Source organism: Mixophyes fleayi, chromosome 4 (assembly GCF_038048845.1).
Source record: "Mixophyes fleayi isolate aMixFle1 chromosome 4, aMixFle1.hap1, whole genome shotgun sequence".
NCBI classification, from domain to species: domain Eukaryota; kingdom Metazoa; phylum Chordata; class Amphibia; order Anura; family Limnodynastidae; genus Mixophyes; species Mixophyes fleayi.
In genome coordinates this window covers 229,688,482-229,708,450 of record NC_134405.1, presented here as the reverse complement: position 1 = coordinate 229,708,450, position 19,969 = coordinate 229,688,482, and the positions used below count along the sequence as shown (strand labels likewise).

Genomic DNA, 19,969 nt, shown 5'->3' with positions numbered 1-19,969 from the left:
TCTCCTCCTCCACTCTCTCATCCACCCCCACTTTTCCGTACTCCCCCCCCCCCCCCCCGGCCACCTTCCCTTCCACTCCTTCCATCCCACCACGGGCGAGGAAGTCCACGCTCCCATTTCATCCTCCCCCTATCTAACTGTCCCCTGGATCCCATCCCCTCCCACCTTCTTCGCTCCCTTTCCCCCTCCACCTGCTCCCACCTCGCTCACCTCTTTAATCTTCCCCTCCTCCTTCAAACATGCTCTCGTATCCCCCATCCTCAAGAAACCTAATCTTGACCCTACTTCTCCCTCTAACTATCGCCCCATATCACTTCTCCCCTTTGCCTCCAAAATTCTTGAGAGGCTCGTCTGCAGCCGTCTCTCCTACTACCTTTCCGAACACTCCCTCCTTGATCCTCTCCAGTCTGGCTTCCGCCCCTTTAACTCCACTGAAACGGCCCTAGCTAAACTCACCAAAGATCTCCTCTCTGCTAAAGCCAGGGGCCACTTCTCCCTTCTCATCCTCCTTGATCTCTCTGCAGCCTTTGACACCGTCGACCACCCCCTCCTCCTCCTCCTCCACACCCTCCAGTCCTTTGGTCTCTCCGGCCCAGTCTTGTCCTGGTTCACCTCTTACCTTGCTGACCGATCCTTCTCTGTCACCACCTCTGGATCTCTCTCCCCCCCGTCCACCCTTCCAGTCAGAGTCCCCCAGGGCTCTGTCCTGGGACCCTTACTCTCTTCTCTCTCTACACCTCTTACCTGGGTGAACTCATCAGCTCCTACGGCCTCAACTACCACCTCTACGCTGACGACACTCAACTTCACCTCTCCTCTCCTGATCTCTCTCCCTCCTCTCTAGGGTGTCTGCCTGCCTCTCTGCCATCTCCTCCTGGATGTCCTCTCGATTCCTCAAACTTAACCTCGCCAAAACTGAACTCAGTCTTTCCTCCCTCTCACACCTCGCCCCATTCTGACCTCTCTATCACTGTCGACAACACCTCTATCTCCCCTGTCCCCCAACTTCGCTGCCTTGGTGTCATCCTCGACTCCTCTCTCTCCTTTGGCCCCCACATTCTCTCTCTTGCTAAATCCTGCCGCTTCCAGCTGCGTAACATCGCTCGCATCCGGCCCTTCCTCTCCCAAGATGCCACCAAATGTCTTATTCACTCTCTGATCATTTCCCGCTTGGACTACTGCAACCTCCTCCTTACTGGCCTCCCCCACTCTCATCTCGCTCCCCTGCGATCTGTCCTTAACGCAGCCGCTAGGCTTATCTTCCTTTCTCGCCGCTCCTCGTCTGTCTCCCCCCTCTACCTATCCCTTCATTGGCTCCCCTTCCCCTACAGAATCCTCTTCAAGCTCCTCACTCTTACATACAAGGCCCTCGCCAACTCCACTGCACCCTACATCTCCACCCTCCGCTCTATTCATGCTCCATCTCGCCCTCTCCGATCTGTCAATGACCGTCGCCTCTCTTCCCCCCTGATCACCTCCTCCCATGCGCGTATCCAAGACTTCGCCCGCGCTGCCCCCCTCCACTGGAACAAGCTCCCTCCCTCTATCAGAACTTCCCCTAATCTGTCCAGTTTCAAATGGGCTCTAAAAACCCACCTTTTTCTTAAAGCCTTCCACAGTCTCCCGCTTAATTTCCTACCTTTTCTTCTACCTCTTCCCCGTGTCTCTCTGTCTGTCTACCCCACCCCTTAGATTGTACGCTTCTTTGAGCAGGGTCATCTGTCCTCACCACTCTTAACTCGGCTCTCCAGCTACCTAGCCCTCCTCCTCGAGGACCCTCTTCCCCCCCGTCCCCTCTCACTCCTTCCTCTCCCCTCTGGGGGTTTCCCTGTCTCCCGGGCTCAGCCGTATGCAGGACCTTCCCCTCTCCCCGCCCCTCTAGCTGTGCTTTGAGCTCACCGAGTTACTGTGCTTATTGTTTACTGTACTGTGCTGTGCTGTCTCACCTTGTATTGTAACTTTGTTTGTCCCTGTACGGCGCTACGGACACCTAGTAGCGCCCTATAAATAAAAATTAATAATAATAATAATGTAAATTAATGCTGGGGAGTGTTTAAAAATGTGTAATACTTCAAAACTGAAATAGAAACAAACAAGTGTTTTATGTTGAGAATGAGCTCTACTGAACATCGGTAAAAACAAGAAAAGTGTAAATTGAATAGTGGAACCCGAATGTATTTGTAAACATGGCAGGCAGAATCCTCTTCATAGGTAACCGGTTTAAATACAGGAGAAAAATAGAAATAATACATAGACATATTGCATTTAGAATCTCTGTAGCTATGCACCCAGGCTCAAAGCTGCACTTCAAAACGTGACTGCCTTCTTCTGTTATATATATGTACATACAGTATATACCGGCGGTTCCCAAACTGTGCGCCGCGGCTCCCAGGGGTGCCGCGGCCAGCCATAAAAAAAATAATCAGAAACACTTGCCGGGCGCCGGGACCCAGCATCATCCTCTCTCACGCAGCAGCTGTCATATCAGTGACAGGAGGGGGACAGAGGAGAGTGACAGGAGAGTGACAGGAGGGGGACAGAGGAGAGTGACAGGAGAGTGACAGCGTGACAGGAGAGACAGAGGAGAGTGACAGGAGGGGGACAGAGGAGAGTGACAGGAGAGTGACAGCATGACAGGAGTGACAGCAGAGGGACAGAGGAGAGTGACAGCGTGACAGGAGGGGGACAGAGGAGAGTGACAGCGTGACAGGAGGGGGACAGAGGAGAGTGACAGCGTGACAGGAGGGGGACAGAGGAGAGTGACAGCGTGACAGGAGGGGGACAGGAGAGTGACAGCGTGAAAGGAGAGGGACAGAGGAGAGTGACAGGAGAGTGACAGCGTGACAGGAGGGGGACAGAGGAGAGTGACAGCATGACAGGAGAGGGACAGAGGAGAGTGACAGGAGGGGGACAGAGGAGAGTGACAGGAGGGGGACAGAGGAGAGTGACAGCGTGACAGGAGGGGGACAGAGGAGAGTGACAGCGTGACAGGAGGGGGACAGAGGAGAGTGACAGCGTGACAGGAGAGTGACAGCGTGACAGGAGAGGGACAGCGTGACAGGAGAGGGACAGCGTGACAGGAGAGGGACAGAGGAGAGTGACAGCGTGACAGGAGAGGGACAGAGGAGAGTGACAGCGTGACAGGAGAGTGACAGCGTGACAGGAGAGGGACAGCGTGACAGGAGAGGGACAGAGGAGAGTGACAGCGTGACAGGAGAGGGACAGAGGAGAGTGACAGCGTGACAGGAGAGGGACAGAGGAGTGACAGCGTGACAGGAGAGGGACACAGGAGAGGGACAGCGTGACAGGAGGGGGACAGCGTGAGAGAGGGCAGAGGAGCTGGGACAGCGTGAGAGAGGGCAGAGGAGCTGGGACAGCGTGAGAGAGGGCAGAGGAGCTGGGACAGCGTGAGAGAGGGCAGAGGAGCTGGGACAGAGGGCAGAGGAGCTGGGACAGCGTGACAGAGGGCAGAGGAGGTGGACAGTGGGCAGAGGAGGAGGACAGCGTGAGAGAGGGCAGAGGAGCTGGGACAGCGTGAGAGAGGGCAGAGGAGCTGGGACAGCGTGAGAGAGGGCAGAGGAGCTGGGACAGCGTGAGAGAGGGCAGAGGAGCTGGGACAGCGTGAGAGAGGGCAGAGGAGCTGGGACAGCGTGAGAGAGGGCAGAGGAGGGGGACAGAGGGCAGAGGAGCTGGGACAGCGTGACAGAGGGCAGAGGAGGTGGACAGTGGGCAGAGGAGGAGGACAGCGTGACAGAGGGCAGAGGAGGGGGATAGCGTGACAGGAGGGAGACAGCGTGACAGAGGACAGAGGAGGGGGGACAGCGTGTGAGAGGGCAGAGTGTCTGGATGCAGTTGGGGCAGAATAGTCTGGATGCAGAGGGGGCATTTTTGCATACAACTAAATAAGCATTTCTGTCCTGGCCTAAATACTTATTACAATTTTTTGACCCAACTAATTCTAAAACAGGACTGCTCGGTAATTATTTTGGAGGGGTGCCTTAAAAAAATTATGGAGACTCTAAGGGTGCCACGAACTGCAAAAGTTTGGGAACCACTGGTATATACATACAAATAAAACTGCTGAGTACTAAGCTAGTTGCAACTTAAATAAAAACTGGATTAAATTCAGCTCAGTCACAGGAAGTCAATATTAGTTGCGGCTAAAGGATTTAATTCACATCATAAATGCACCAGAAGCACATAAAACTGGTTTTAACTTGTTTTATGCAAGTTAACTTATTCTCCTTTTTTACTCTTAAGGTATTTTAAGAGGAGAACTTCAAATATGATATTTATATTTCCAAATGCAGCATGTTTACATTCATTCATTTGAATGAAATACGGTTATCATGCAGTGCATGAAAATCACATCTAAGAAACACTTCTTTACATGCCATCAAAAATGCCTGAAAACACATTTATGGTGGCCTGATTTAAAGAGAGTTCCCAGACTGTATCTGCCTGTTCTTTATGTGGCCAAAATTAAGTTCTATGTCTAACTGCCAGTGGTTCTCTTATTGTACCAATAAAACTGTGGATTTCATCTGGAATGAAACCTATGATGCTCTTTTTAAAGCATACGTTCTTCCCAAGAGAAAACAGTGATAGGCATTATTGGCCATGTACCTCCTTTGCATCTTTAATAAAGTGTGTCTCTCCATCACAAATAACAAACCAAAGTCCCCTCTCTTAAACATGCTCCTTCTTTTGTTGGCTGATTACCTCCCTGTGTGGGCATACACCTTCTGTGCAACTTTTTAAGCTACTAGCAATCGTTTTTCTTTAAAAAATTCTCTCCCTAGCCCTCTCCTGGTTGCTTTCAAAGAAAGGTTCAAAATATCTATTTGTTTGATTGGAAAGGTCATAGTCCTGAAGAGAGATCATGGGCCAGAAGCTTCAGATGTACATGGTCCCTCTTCCTGTAGCGGGTTTCCCATAGATTATCTGCAAAAAGGGGAATGCTGTAATGTACCACATGTAGCAAATCTATGTTTCCTTTTGGTCCATTTGCATATCCTTTATCATATTTGCATAGACAACATTGGGATATCACCTGCTGATATCAAGTGCTGCACAGTGCACGATTCTGTGCACGAGCAACAATTTCTTGCCTTACATGCTAGTTGCCTATTACGGACACAGCTTGTTTCCTTGACCACTGGTTTGTTTCTAGACACCTAACGTTTCCGGTCTGTGCTGACCCCAGGCCCTTTCACAATTTTTTTTATCTTATTCCCTTTGTCTGTCTTGTGTTACTCTACTACTACGGTAAGCCTGGGGACAAAGACTTAAGTGTCACACAGTGAATTCAATCACTACCTTGCAGGGGTCCCGAGTGAAGGGATAGCCATACATAGCAACATAGAATTTGACCCAAGTCTGCCCATTTTTTAACCTATGGTAACTCCAAAACTTATTTGATCCTTCGTTCTCTGTAAGGATATCCCTATGTCTTTCCCAAGCATGTTTAAATGCTTAGCTATATTAGCCTCTACCACCTCTGATGGGAGGCTATTCCACTTATACACTACCCTTTCTGTAAAATAATTTTTCCTCAAAACCTACATCCCTCCAGTGTCAGTGCATGACCTCATGTTCTAATATTTCTCTTCCTTTGAAGGATGCTTCCTTCCTGTACCTTGTTAAAACCCATCATATATTTGAAAGTTTCTATCATGTCCCCCCTGTCCCTTCTCTGCTACAAACAATACATAATAAGATATTTTATTCTTTCCGGGTTAGTTTTGTGCTGTAGGCATAGCACCACTATGCTATGCATCTTCTCCATAGTTTAGATTTGCCTTATTATTAATATATATTTAATAAGCCATGGATGGAAGAAAAAGCCTTGAATTTAGTGCAGGGACAATCTTGTGTCATTGTTTTACCATTTGCTTGTTACAGAGGATAGACAAGGAAGTATGGCATAGGCCATGTGACAGAGACTATTCATTAGCTTTACAAAATGAGTTCACCTCAGACAACCTCAGCATAAATATGTTGTTCCTTTCATTTAAGCCAGTCACTGCATTCTTCTTCTTTTTAGTAAGTGAAAGGCAAAGTAAAAAGGAGGGAGCAAAGTGCGTGCGTGTGGTGTAAAAGATGCTGAAGTGTGTGTGATCCAATACGTCTAACCCCTGTGTGTAGGTCTGCCTGCAAAACCCCCGGGGCACAACTGGCCAGCTTCACAATCACAATAACAAGTGCTTCTAAAGCCTGGCACCAGATGAGAGAAAATCATTGTCAAAGTCTGTAAACAGGAAAAGTATTAAACTGTACATGCTTTTTACAAATATAAAAATGAGCTTTAAACCATAAAAAAATATATATTTCATGCAAAAGGGATATATATCCTGGCTGTTACAAAGTGCAATTCTACGAAAAGCTGGTGCTGTTGTTGCATTGGTTAAATTAGTTTTTTGTTTTGGTAGATTGGCAGTTTAGTGATCGACTCTATATTATATTCCACCAAAGTACAATTATTTGTGGAATTTCTATTTTTCCAGTTTTGGAATAGAGGATTCCTCTTGGCTGTAAGGGATGCCAGGGCTATAGTTACTGTATTGGCTTAAAGCAGCAGAGACATTGCTTTTATGTTTTTTAACACACTTGTTTTTGCTATATGATCTATAAGTTGTTGTCCTGTCCAGTAATAGAATGCTGTATATGTCATTTTTATTCACCTTGGTCTAAGGTAGCATCCGTTATAAATAAAGCCAAAGGTGGGACAGCCTACAGTAGGATTAGACACTTTAAAGATGATTAAAGTGGTTCCCCATTAAAAGATTTTGTCCCTATACCACTCTTCTTTGTACAGTACTTTATATTTGATGCTAGCTATACTAACTTTAACTGGCTTTTCTCTGTGGGTGATTAGCAGCTCTAATGTGTGTTTGCTATACTAGTCAGCATGTGGATTTCCACACACCAACCAAATAAGGATATTTTTTTTGTATGGACTTTCTTTTTTAAAATGATCTCAGTGAGAAAGTTAGGAAGACTTTGGTTCCTCCCTAGTGACAGGATGCAATGTAAGCAAGCATCACCATTGTTTTAGCAGTCACTTTTTAAGCCAAAATTTTCAGATTGTCATAGCTGAAATAAATATTAGAAATGCAGGACAACTGTATGCTGGTTCCTTGTCTTACCACAATTGTACATCCCAAAAAACCAGTATGAATAATATCATGACTCTATATCTAAATCATGTTACATACATCTCAAAAACATTTCCAGAATTCGCACATATCTCACACAAGACACTGCAAAAACCTTAATTCATGCACTTATCGTCTCCGGCATTGACTATTGCAATTCCCTCCTTACTGGTCTTCCCAAAAACAGACTCAAACCCCTACAATCTATTTTGCACGCTGCGGCAAGATTGATTTTCCTTGCAAATCGTCATTCCTCTGTTGAATCACTCTGTATTTCTCTACACTGGCTGCCTGTCTTCTATCGAATCCAATATAAAATACTTTTCCTAACCTACAAGGCCATCAACAAAGCTGCACCAACATACATCTCCTCTCTTGTCACAAAATATCTCCCAACTCGGCAACTCCATTCTGCACAAGATCTGCGTCTCTCATCCACACTCATTACATCCTCCCATTCCCGGTTACAGGACTTTTTCCTGGCTGCACCCACTCCATGGAATTCTCTCCCTCGCACAATAAGACTTTCCTCTAGTCTACAAGCTTTCAAGCGTTCTCTGAAAACCCACCTCTTCAGACAAGCTTATAATATTCCTCAACCACCCTCTTAACCTCACTACACTACCCTATTACCACCTGTTATACAATTACCCCATGACCAACATTGTTGTGCGACAGGATCATTTAGCTTATGAGTCACTTTTACCTTTGCAGTCTGGCTGGGCCGACTGCAAATGTAGACTTAACCTCATTGTCCAATAGATTGTAAGCTTGTGAGCAGGGCCTTCTCACCTCTGTCTGTTTTACCCAGTTTGTTTATTAGTTTACTATGTTTGTCCCCAATTGTAAAGCGCTACGGAATATGTTGGCGCTATATAAATAAATGATGATGATGATGATAGTACTTGACTCAGATAAATTTAACAATGGCAACAAGCACAAAGCATTTAAATATAACACCCAATTCAATATTTAGGTATTATTCTATATCAGGCTGATTGTAATATAAAAAAATTCAGAGCATGCCATAGGAGATGTTGCTTTTATACCTAATATAAATGCAGACTGGAGAGTCTGGCACATTTGTTCAAACTGTTTACCTCAAATGCTCTTTTCCACAATGTTTTCTGCAGTTCTAGACGTGAGTTCATTAGTGATTTTGTTACACTGGCAACTTCCTTTGTTGGGAGACTGACCTCCTCCAAAGTTAGTGACATTATTACTGCAGTACAGATTCAGTGATAAGGGTGGTAAAGATTACTGGCTGGCTATCTATGGACAATCAAGTTACTGGGTGCTTGTAAATAATTTCCAGCTACAAGACAAATGGCTTTAGCATCAAAGATCATTTTGTTCCAATAGTGTGAAAAACAAAACCTTTTGTTGCACAATTTCCTCAGCATTCTCACATTCAGCAAAATAATACAGATTTATTTTGATTCATTACCAAGGTTTCAGTGGCAGGTGTCATCTTTCTTTATGAATGACTATACTGCCCTGGTTAGCTGGTTCCTATACATTGCATAAATTGAAGGAGGAATGTAAATATAATGAAAAACCCCAAAAAACAAATGTCTACAATAACAAGTAGTTAAACCATTAGACAAATGTGAACATAATTTGGTGAACCATAAGGGTGTTTTTTGGTAGAACAAAACAGTATATTATGCCCACAGATATTAAGTCTGTGAGAGAAGAGATTATATACAACATACAGTCAAACAAAGCTCCAATGATAGAGAAACGCTCAATTGCACACAAACAATGTACATCTGCAGCTTGTAAAAATAAAATACCAATCGCTTCATTGACATCTACAAGTACTTCCTGTTGCAGTTCCTAAGGTTCCCCCATAAACATAGTTGTATACACTGGTTCTATTGTCAAGACAAAGACTGACCAGGAAATGCCTCATTTATATCGTGACAAAATATAAACCCTGCAGCAAATGAGGACAAGTAAATTAAAGTTTACGAAAAACATAATCCATTACATATTACATTAGTGGTTTAACAGGGAACATGCCTGCTCATATTCATTTGAACAACATATTTCAATTTGAAATTAAAATATGCTGCATGTTGTTTTAATATACAGTGTATAATGTAAATAATGAGGACTAAAAAAATGGATATACTAAAACCAGTTTCATGGCAAGCACAAATTAAGTTGTTTTAGTTCCCAAGGCCAAGCTATTAAAAGCCTTAGTAAGACTCTGCAGAGTGCAGCCCTGTCACAAGAATACAATACAGAGCCCAAACAAACACTTTGCATGGGAAGTAGCACAAAATATAGAGCCCACTGCCTGGTGGCTAGTGCACATATATAGCTAAAGAGCTCAACATAACCAAACTGGCTGAACAGATCTGAAGGCGTCTGGCGAGTTTAGTGTTCTCATACATTCAGCTCTCATACAGCTGTGCCCAAACTGTATCCCATCTCTAACCAGTGACTTAAACCACTATTATAAGTATGCTTTTCCCCTCTATTTTGTATACATACTCGGCTCATCAACAAGAGCCACCCAAACATATGTAGTTTTAAAAATGAATAATGTTTTACTATAATGTCCCTTTTAATTTACAGCACATTTCTGGTGAATTAAGAAAAGTTATTAAAGGATAGTGGAATGAATGACTAAAGTAATGCGAAAATATGCATATGTTAAACTTGACAATAAGTAACATTCCAGAAGTTACACTTGTTTTCTTTTATTATAAAAATGCCATTCTAAGCTTAGGTAACTCAAATCTTTTAAGAAATAATCACAAAGGAACAGCAACATTAGCCAGTACACACTGGACAAATACAGCCAAGGTGGCATTGGTACCAGTACCACACAGAGTGTTTGTCTGTATTTCTAAAACAATGGATGAGTTTGTCTAGAAAGCAAGACAGCGGAAGAAGAGGACACAATATTAACATTTGGAAACAAACTGAAATTTTTTTAAATAAATAACCTTAAATATTAAAATAACCCAACAGATATTTAGGCAGTCACATTGTACAAGTATAACATACTGTAGCTTGCTGTCACTAAATCAGTGAGGAGCATTACGTATTCTCCAGTTACAGGGCTGCACTAAACAGCAGTAACAGGGAATTTGTAAGACACTAATTGTATTACATGGAGGAGGATCATTGAGACACTACAGAGTTGAATGCAAAAAACTTTCCAGGCACAGAGGATGTTAAATCAACGCAAGTTATTTAAGTAAGGTGTAAATGTTTATGGACAGTTTTTCTCCTGTTATTTTCAACAGGAGTTCAATGGCTTGTCCTGCCTTCCCTCAACTGGGTTATTCTTTATATTCTGAACACTTGTCTTCATTTCCTTCATCTCCAATAAGATTATCACTACTCTCCATCTCATCCTCATCATTGTTCCACTCGTCCCCAAAAGTCTGTTCTTGCAAGAAAGTGAAGGTGAGCGATCGGGCAGCCACTTGTGCTGCTAATCCAGAGGCAAAGTGTAAATCTGATGACTGATGGATCCGAGCAAGCCTCTCTTTGATAGAGGCGGGTAACACAGTCCTAGGTGCAGCACAAGGAGGTTCCACCTTCTCCATACTACTAACTGCTCCAGGTTTTTCCAGCAGTCGAAATGTTTCCATTTCACCTTGCATAGGTAAGTCTGGGGTCTCATGAGTGGTGGCTTCTTTATGAAGGGGTTCTGTCCCATTTACTTGCCGTGTGATTCCTCCATGAAAGCTCTGTGTCTTGTTATCGTATGGGATGTCGGGATCTGGGGCTAGAGGTGACTCAGGATTATCCACTGCATCCTCATGTGACAAAGGTTTAATTACAGCTATAAAAACAACACAGAGAACCCATCAATGAAATAAATGCACACGTTTGATTTCTACCTTTGATTTAATAAACTAGGGAGCCAGCCTCACAGAGCAAATCACAGTACTCTTATCAATGATAAAATCTGTAACTATACTAGATCATAAAAATGCACATTTGTATAACTAGAATTAGGAAGGGAATAGTTATATCTCCATAGATACGTTATGCACAATGGTCTAACATATTACTGTGTTTCGGCTTCTCTAGACATACAATTTTTTTAGGAAGTATTCACATGTTCCAAACAGAATTAGACCACAGTAAAAAATTCTATTAGAATATCACAGGCAAGATATCTATGGATCCCTCTGTCATTCTGGGTATTCTGCTAACACAGGCAGCAATGAAATAGGGGGAAAGGTTGTTGCTGCAAGAAAATTATTCAGATATCTTGTTCTTACAGACACTTCTGTGGTACAGATTACATTACTGTCCATGTTGACATATAATAGATAACTAGTATGTGGTATTTTTATCCCTCTCGTTACTTTTCAACTGTTGACTAAGCTGACAGCGTTGCTGATAACTCGGTCTAGAATCTAGAGTTTAACTGTTAAACAAAGACCACCAAGTGAGAATGACTGCTGCTTAGAGAGAAAAACATTAACTTGACAATAAAATGAAAGGAGTTTCTCACCCCTGTGCTGAGTCTATTTTGGTACTTTCTGGGCTGGTCACAACTCAACATCAATGTACCTTTTTTTTTTCCCCAAAAAATTACCATTAGTTTGCTCAAGCATCCTGTAATTGTAAAATCTACCCAAAATGGCCAAAATAGTGTTTTGTTTTAATTGAAATGGCAAGAAAACAAAGAACTACTTTGTGGTCCTTGATCTGGCATCAATCCACCATTCCAAATCAGCAAATACCAGGATTCTATGTATCTGTTTTCATAATGAGATCTGCTAATTTTCATGGTTTTGAATTAAGTGCATAAAATGGATAGCCCATTTATAAAAATAAACAACCCAGTGCATCAAATGCAGGCACTCCTGTGTTTAGTACAGTGAGGATGGGGGAGATCTGGGCATTAGAGCCCCCCACCCTTCTCCTCTTTCTGTAGTGTAGGGTGTTATTGTCTGGTACTTGTATTTTCAATTTGGTGGCCCTTTAAATGGACTGGCCAGATTTCTTTTTGGCTGGGTTGAAACACTAATCCTGACTTTAGCCATTCATACTACAAGTTATAAACAGTTATATTGTGCTCTGTCTCTAATTCACTGCACACAGCGTTATTATTTGAAAATTTTTAATGAATTAAATACAACACATCAGTAGATAAACAGCTGTGTAAGAAATTGGGTTGGAATAATAATACACACCATGATCACTGAACAGCATCTGTTTCCATTTTTGTCTTTCTGCTTGGGATGCCTTTAAACCTAGGACAGCCTTTAGCTCTTGTAGCACCCTCTTAGATTCCTCCCTCTCAAACTTCTGTCTTTCCCTCTCCTCTGGAGAAAATAAATACATATCATCCCTGCCAAACTCATCACCTGGAGCAATATCTTCGACATAGGCCTCTAGTTCCTGAAAAACAAGAGTTGATATTTCAATTGCAGCTATGTATTGTTCACGTAATGCTGAAGAGAACCTAGGACTTTGGCATCTGTAGTGAACGCCAATCCTGGTTCTTCTGGGAACAGACCTATGCTGCTAACTTGCCTGCTCTTCCGGGACTGGATCTTTGTCTTCAATGCGCAGTGCGGGAGGCACATTGGGCACCACAGGGCAATGTGAATTTTCACATGATGTGTTAGCTGTATCTAGGTGCAGGACAGAAAAGAATACATATATCAATCAAAGTATTTACAGATTCATGAGAAAACAACTTTCTGAAACAATCCTAAAAACAAATGTAATTTTTATGATATATTGAACAAATTAGTGCTCACTGTACCTGAATGATTAGTATTTCACATTAGTATTTCAACTATAGGTGAATTCAGTATGGGATCTATTCAACAAAGTGACGTGTAATGTATATAATTAATTGAAACTAAAAAGTGGGAAAGGAAAGGTAATCAGTGCAACAAAAACATATTAAAAAATATACTGCAAACACCAATGTGCTGTAACCAATAGCAACCAAGCACACGTTTAGCATTTATTAAAAATAGTTTAACTAAACTAATAATGTCAAAATATGGGTTAAAGCACATAAATAGAATGTGAAAAAGCAAAGGATATGTACAGTTATTACATATTCATTGCTGTCCCATTTATCACAAGGCCTTGGGTAATTTAATGTAAAATTGTATGACATTCTGTCATAAAGCAGTAACAGGAACAGCTCTAGGGTGCACACACCAGCAATATCATTTGATGGACATCTACATGCAAGCATAGTCTCAGTTAGGATGAAGACTGACCCCACTCCTGATGGTGCTCGACACTGAGAATGTGCAGGAAACCAGCCTTTCACGCCTTCTTATGCCAACCTTTACATGGGCAGGTTGTAATCGTGCACCATCTTTGGAGATGACAACCTCTATAAGTCCATAGTTCTCACTTATCACAGATTTACAGATTTAATTTGTGTTTGCACACTGAACAAGATGCATGATTTTTTTTTTCACTATTATTTTTATGAAAATAGGCTACATTTGAGATAACCTATTCAACACTATCTATGTGGTTCATTGTTTTTTGGTTATACTATTAAAGGAGTTCAATCTGACTTAGAAAACCAACAGCACAGAATAACATTCTTAGGGCTGATAGTTGCAGCTCCAGGGCAGTGATTGAGGCAGTCCAGATGGGACAGTTCATGAGACTTCAAAAACGCAGTTCTGGTTAGGACATCTTCGTTCACAAGTCTGAAGAAATGTGTAACAGATTTGTGGCCAAGGGTTGCACTAAAGGAGTAACAGAGTTATTACTAAAGTAGTTAATATAGAGAACAACTCAGAAATATATCACATAACATAAGCAACAGATGGGTTCTGGATTAAACCAGTTCACAATTAATTTGGGCTTGCAGCTTTAGAATATATTGAGATTAATAAAATTGTTAAAACATTTATCATTATTAGGATAGCTTAAGAACTGGGAGAGACTGTTGAAAATGGCTTTTGTTTAGTTCTAAATGGGCTTCTACACTTGGGAACTTAATGTTTCTCAGTAAATTTGCAAGAACTAAAACTGGCAGTCACACTTGGCCACAAACCACGGGAAAGTGATCATGTGGTGCCAAGAGATGTGCGAGTTGCTCCTTAATAAAATAATTAACCTCTTTTGAAAGTTTTAATACAGGAGAGACATTTCAAAACAAGGGTTTGCATACCTGTGATACAAGGAGTGGTGTTAATTTGATATCTTGCAAACGTGTTACATAGAATGTAAGTCACACTACTCAATGGAGCAAAAAATGCTTTAGAGACTGTATATTGAACATGTGAAACAAGGATGAGAATTTTCCTGCATCTCGCCATGTTACCTTGACACACAATGGGGAGTTGAATTGGATACATTTTCAGGTTATAGAAATAACGTTTTTGAGAAAAGAGGTGGTAAAATAAAAACTGCTCTGTAAACAGGAGATTTTTTGGTTATTTATACTGCTCACAAGAAATCCTATGAAATTAAATGATTAATTGTATTTTCGTTTATAAATAAAACATATCTCATGTTCCTGGGTCTTCGTTCATGACATATATTGTTCTCTAAACTTGACCATTGGTAACTTTCCTCCAGTTTCCTACCTAGCAAATATACTCTTTACTATCCTAAATATAATAAATTGGCTAGCAATAGCAGCGTGAGACTACAAATTGAGCCAAGTGCTCAAAAAGTGATTGGCTATCAGGCATGTTGGAAAATGAGGTCAGAAAATTAAAGCCATCGGCCTATATATGCAGTCATCACCAACTGCACTAACAAGACCCACAGAAGCCAGATGGGATAAATCCTCCTGGCCTTTACTTCAAATGGCTGAATATCGTCCAACTATGTGTCTGGCCAGATTGGACACTAATCCTGACGCTTTACTTGAAATATTCACATGTCTTAAGCTTAAAACTGTTAGAGTTTTGATACGGAGTCTTCAGCTTTTTGTACTACTTACCCATAAGATCTGCAATTTAGAGGATGATGCAGCAGGCAGTTGCCGTAACTTACAGAAAAGATGAACATAATTACAAACCAAAACTAACTCTTAATAGAGGTGTTTTATACCTTTCTTTGCTGGAGGTCTCCGAACCATCTTTTCCACCTGGCACAAGGCCTCTTCCCAGCAGGTGTTACTGGCTTGAACGTGTGGTTCTATCAGCTTCAGCTTTTCTTCAAGGATGAGGGAAGCTTCAGCTGTCACGACTTCGGTTTCCTTACAAGTGGCAAGTTTTTCCAGTTCATCCTCAAGTATAATCACCCTAGCAAAAGGAGAAATCATTTTTAGCACAACTACACATACAACTCTATGAACAGCATGCAGTCTTTATTATGTTTAGGGCTGTGACTATCCTATTGTCGAATAAAGTTGGTTTGATTGGTGCCTTTTTTACAAGTAAAATATTAGTTAAAATTTAGTAGTAGTTTAAGATGCCCATACACACAGTGCTTTGATTGCCAATTTGTACTTTTCAGGCCTCACTGCACCTGTACTTTAGCTGTCCTTCTAATTGTTATTATCACTGTCTCAGTTCTTAGAGACCATGCAACTTTTAGTGTTTTGTTTAAATGTATATTACTTGCTTACTTCCTGCAGTCTGGACTTCACTTTGTTCAGTATATTAGAAAGAAATAGGTTAAATGATTCTATTAATTTACAAATACTACAAGTTCAGAGCTGGTCCTCATTCTGAGCACTCGTTATAAAAAGAAAGTCATAACTTGTTTTATTTCAAATCACGCCAAACATCATTATTTATTTTCACACAGCCATTAGAAGACAGGTCTTAGCATAGGAAATTACAAAATTAGTAACATTGTAGCAATGTATTATGTGTATTTAAGAAAGTAAGAGGGATATTTCTGCGATCCAGAGAAGCCTGACCCCCCCACCCCTGATCTCCAGAGAAGCCTGACCCCCCCCCCCACCCCTGAACTCCAGAGAAGCCTGACCCCCCCACCCCTGAACTCCAGAGAAGCCTGACCCCCCCACCCCTGAACTCCAGAGAAGCCTGACCCCCACCCCTGATCTCCAGAGAAGCCTGACCCCAACCCCTGATCTCCAGAGAAGCCTGACCCCCACCCCTGATCTCCAGAGAAGCCTGACCCCCACCCCTGATCTCCAGACAAGCCTGACCTCCACCCCTGATCTCCAGACAAGCCTGACATCCACCCCTGATCCCCAGACAAGCCTGACATCCACCCCTGATCCCCAGACAAGCCTGACCTCCACCCCTGATCCCCAGACAAGCCTGACCTCCACCCCTGATCCCCAGAGAAGCACGATTCTCATTCCTCAAACACAGTGCTTAAGATACAAATGGTATCTCAGTTCGATGTTTCATTTTGTGCACCCTCTCTCTTTCTGTATAATTTATGAACAGTTACTTTTGTATGTTGTGCATCCTATCACTTCCTGCATTATCTATTAAGTTATTTATATAGCGCTTACATATTAAATCAGTACTTTATAGAGAATACTTAATCATTCACATCAGTTCCAGAATCAAACTCCTGATCCCAGCCCCTTTTCTGACATAAAAATTGAAATGTATTAAGTACAAGTTAACCCGTGCATGATACTCATGCATTCTAGTCAAATCAAGCTACTTAAGGTGTTAAAAAGGTTCTTGTCATGCATTTGGGCCATAGCCCAGGCCTCCTCAGGGGAAGAGCGTTACTTCCCGACGTAAGCGCCCTTTTTTAACGTGGTTTTGTCCACATGTCACCACCTCATCATTCTTCTCCATCACCTCATCCTTCATTTTCATTGCCACATCTATCCAGATGTCTATCCAGACACAGGGCTCTCTCTCAGTGGTCCTGAGTATCACACTCCTCTCACTCTGTCACCCCCGGCAACCACTCCCCACTGTCACCCCCGGCAACCACCAACCACTCCCAACTGTCACTTCTCCTTCAAGAAATATATACCATATTTCCCAAGTATAAGATGCACCCATGTATAAGGGGCACCTTAATTTTGGGGCCCAAAATTAAAAAAAAGATGTATTACGGTACATAAAGACTGACAGCTCCGAGACTGTGGGAGGCGCCAGAAGGACCTTAAGGTCCTTTTGCCAATCAGCGGGGACACGCTGTTCAACACAGCCAGCGGGGACAAGCTGTTCAACACAGCCAGCGGGGACAAGCTGTTCAACACAGCCAGCGGGGACAAGCTGTTCAACACAGCCAGCGGAGACAAGCTGTTCAACACAGCCAGCGGGGACATGCTGTTCAACACAGCCAGCGGGGACATGCTGTTCAACACAGCCAGCGGGGACATGCTGTTCAACACAGCCAGCGGGGACATGCTGTTCAACACAGCCAGCGGGGACATGCTGTTCAACACAGCCAGCGGGGACATGCTGTTCAACACAGCCAGCGGGGACATGCTGTTCAACACAGCCAGCGGGGACATGCTGTTCAACACAGCCAGCGGGGACATGCTGTTCAACACAGCCAGCGGGGACATGCTGTTCCGATTAGCGGGGACTCCTCTCTCACACCAGGTGCCGACTTCTTCATTGAGGTAAGTAGCGCTTGCAGTGTATAAGACGCACCTTTTTTTTAGACCCAAAATTTGGGGGGAAAAGGTGCGTCTTATACATGGGGAAATACGGTATATATTTTTTTAAAATCTTTATAAACACTTTTAACAATTTACAAATTAAATTAACAAATTTAAAACATCTTAGTATACCAAATTTCAGCCCTTTCTGAATTTTTTTTTCCACACACGCTAAGAATTTAGTCAGTGAATAACTCCGCCCAGCAGGTGGCGCTGCAGCTTGGTTTTATTTTTTCCACACACACACACAGACAGACTAACACACGCCACTAAGCATTTATATTATAGATTATTATGGAAGGAATTTGAAGCTTTTTATTATTATCCTTTATTTATTAGGCGCCACAAGAGTTCCGCAGCACCGTACACAGCACAGACTAAACAAGGTGACACATTACAAACTCATATGAGCTTACATCCTAAGGGAGGGTAGACAGATCTCAGGCACACAGGGAGCAAGTTGAAGTAAGTGGGGAGAGACCAGGGGGGCGGGAGGAGAGAGGGGAAGAACAGGTGGAGGAGAGGTTAGGTGGAAGGTTGGTAAGCCTTTAGGAACAGGTAAGTTTTGAGTGCCCTCTTGAAGGAGGACAGATTGTGAGAAAGACGGATGGAGCGAGGGAGGTCGTTCCAGTGAAGGGGGGCAGCACGGCAGAGTCTTGGATTCTGGAGTGGGAAGAGGTGATCAGAGTGGAGGAGAGGCGACGGTCATTGGCCGAGCGCAGGGAGCGGGCAGGGGTGTGAATGGAGAGGAGGTTAGAGATATAGGGAGCAGTAGACTGAGAGAGAGCCTTGTAAGTGACGGTCAGGAGTTTGAAAAGGATTCTGTAAGGAATGGGGAGCCAGTGTAGGGCAAGGCAGAGAGGGGAGTCAGACGAGGAGCGGCGAGAAAGGAAGATGAATCTTGCAGCCGCATTGAGTATAGAGCGGAGGGGGGCGAGATGGGAATGGGGGAGGCCGGTAAGAAGGAGGTTGCAATAATCAAGGCGGGAGATGATGAGTACGTGGATGATAGTTTTGGTGGCATCCTGGGAGAGGAAGGGCCGGATGCAGGCAATGTTGCGTAGCTGGTAGCGACAGGCTTGGGCGAGGGATTGGATGTGGGGGGCGAAGGAGAGAGAGGAGTCGAGGGTAACGCCCAGGCAGCGGAGTTGGGTGACAGAGGAGATGGTGGTATTGTTAACAGTGATAGAGAGGATGTGGTGGGCGGGGAGTCTAGGGGGAGGAAAGACAATCAGTTCAGTTTTGAAAATGTTAATTTTGAGAAAGCGCAATGACATCCAGGAGGAAATGGCAGAGAGGCAGTCAGATACACGAGAGAGGAGGGAGGAGGAGAGATCAGGCAAGGAGATGTAGAGTTGGATGTCGTCAGCGTAAAGGTGATACTGAAGACCAAATGAGGAGATGAGAGCCCCCAGGGAGGAGGTGTAGAGCGAAAAGAGTAGAGGGCCAAGAACAGAGCCCTGAGGGACACCAACAGGGAGAGGGAAGGGGGTGGAAGAGGAGCCAGACGTGGATACTGAGAAGGAGCGGTTAGCGAGATATGAGGTGAACCAGGCAAGGACAGATCCAGAGAGGCCAAGAGAGAGAAGTGTTTGTAGCAAGAGGGGGTGGTCCACGGTGTCGAAGGCCGCAGAGAGGTCAAGGAGGATGAGCAGGGAGAAGTGACCCTTAGATTTGGCTAAAAGTAGATCATTAGTAACTTTGGCCAGGGCAGTTTCGGTGGAGTGGAGGGGGCGGTAACCGGATTGGAGAGGGTCGAAGAGGGTATTGTCCGAGAGGTGTCTAGTGAGACGGCAACAGACAATCCTCTCAAGTAATTTGGAGGCAAAGGGGAGAAGTGAGATAGGGCGATAGTTTGCAAGAGAGGTGGGGTCAAGATTAGGTTTTTTGAGGATGGGAGAGAAGAGCCTGTTTAAATGAAGAGGGGACTACACCAGAGGAGAGTGATAGGTTGAAAAGGTGAGCAAGGTAAGAGCAGGCAGTGGGAGAGAGAGAGAGCGAAGGAGATTAGAGGGGATAGGGTCGAGAGGACAGGTGGAGGGTGGAGAGGAAAGCTTTTACAGCTTTTCACACAAAACTCAGGTGCTTAAAGAATTAAAGGTACCATTTAGAAACCCACATTTGTAAAGGACAGGACTGCATTCAAACTACACCCCCTCGTAGCGGGAGGGTATGTTCCACATGGCAGCACTACGGTCTGGTTGGCACATGTAAAGTAAGTGTGTTGGCGCCTGCACAGTATGTTGCAGGTGCCAGTGCCTTGCACAGCTTATATATCCAC

General features: G+C 43.6%; 1 protein-coding gene across 3 annotated transcripts in view; it reads right to left on the bottom strand.

Moving 5' to 3' along the window:
- Positions 1 to 9,852: 9,852 nt before the first annotated feature.
- The window catches only part of VEZT (vezatin, adherens junctions transmembrane protein), a 59,492-nt gene continuing 49,375 nt past the window's right edge, over positions 9,853 to 19,969 (bottom strand). For all 3 annotated transcript variants that reach the window (XM_075209414.1, XM_075209415.1, XM_075209416.1), the window contains exons 9-12: positions 15,186 to 15,379; positions 12,675 to 12,775; positions 12,332 to 12,539; positions 9,853 to 10,965 (exon numbers count right to left, since the gene is read on the bottom strand). In XM_075209414.1, coding sequence (XP_075065515.1) covers positions 10,457 to 10,965; positions 12,332 to 12,539; positions 12,675 to 12,775; positions 15,186 to 15,379 — 1,012 coding nt within the window. In that variant the 3' untranslated portion in view covers positions 9,853 to 10,456. The remainder of the gene's footprint in view (positions 10,966 to 12,331; positions 12,540 to 12,674; positions 12,776 to 15,185; positions 15,380 to 19,969) is intronic.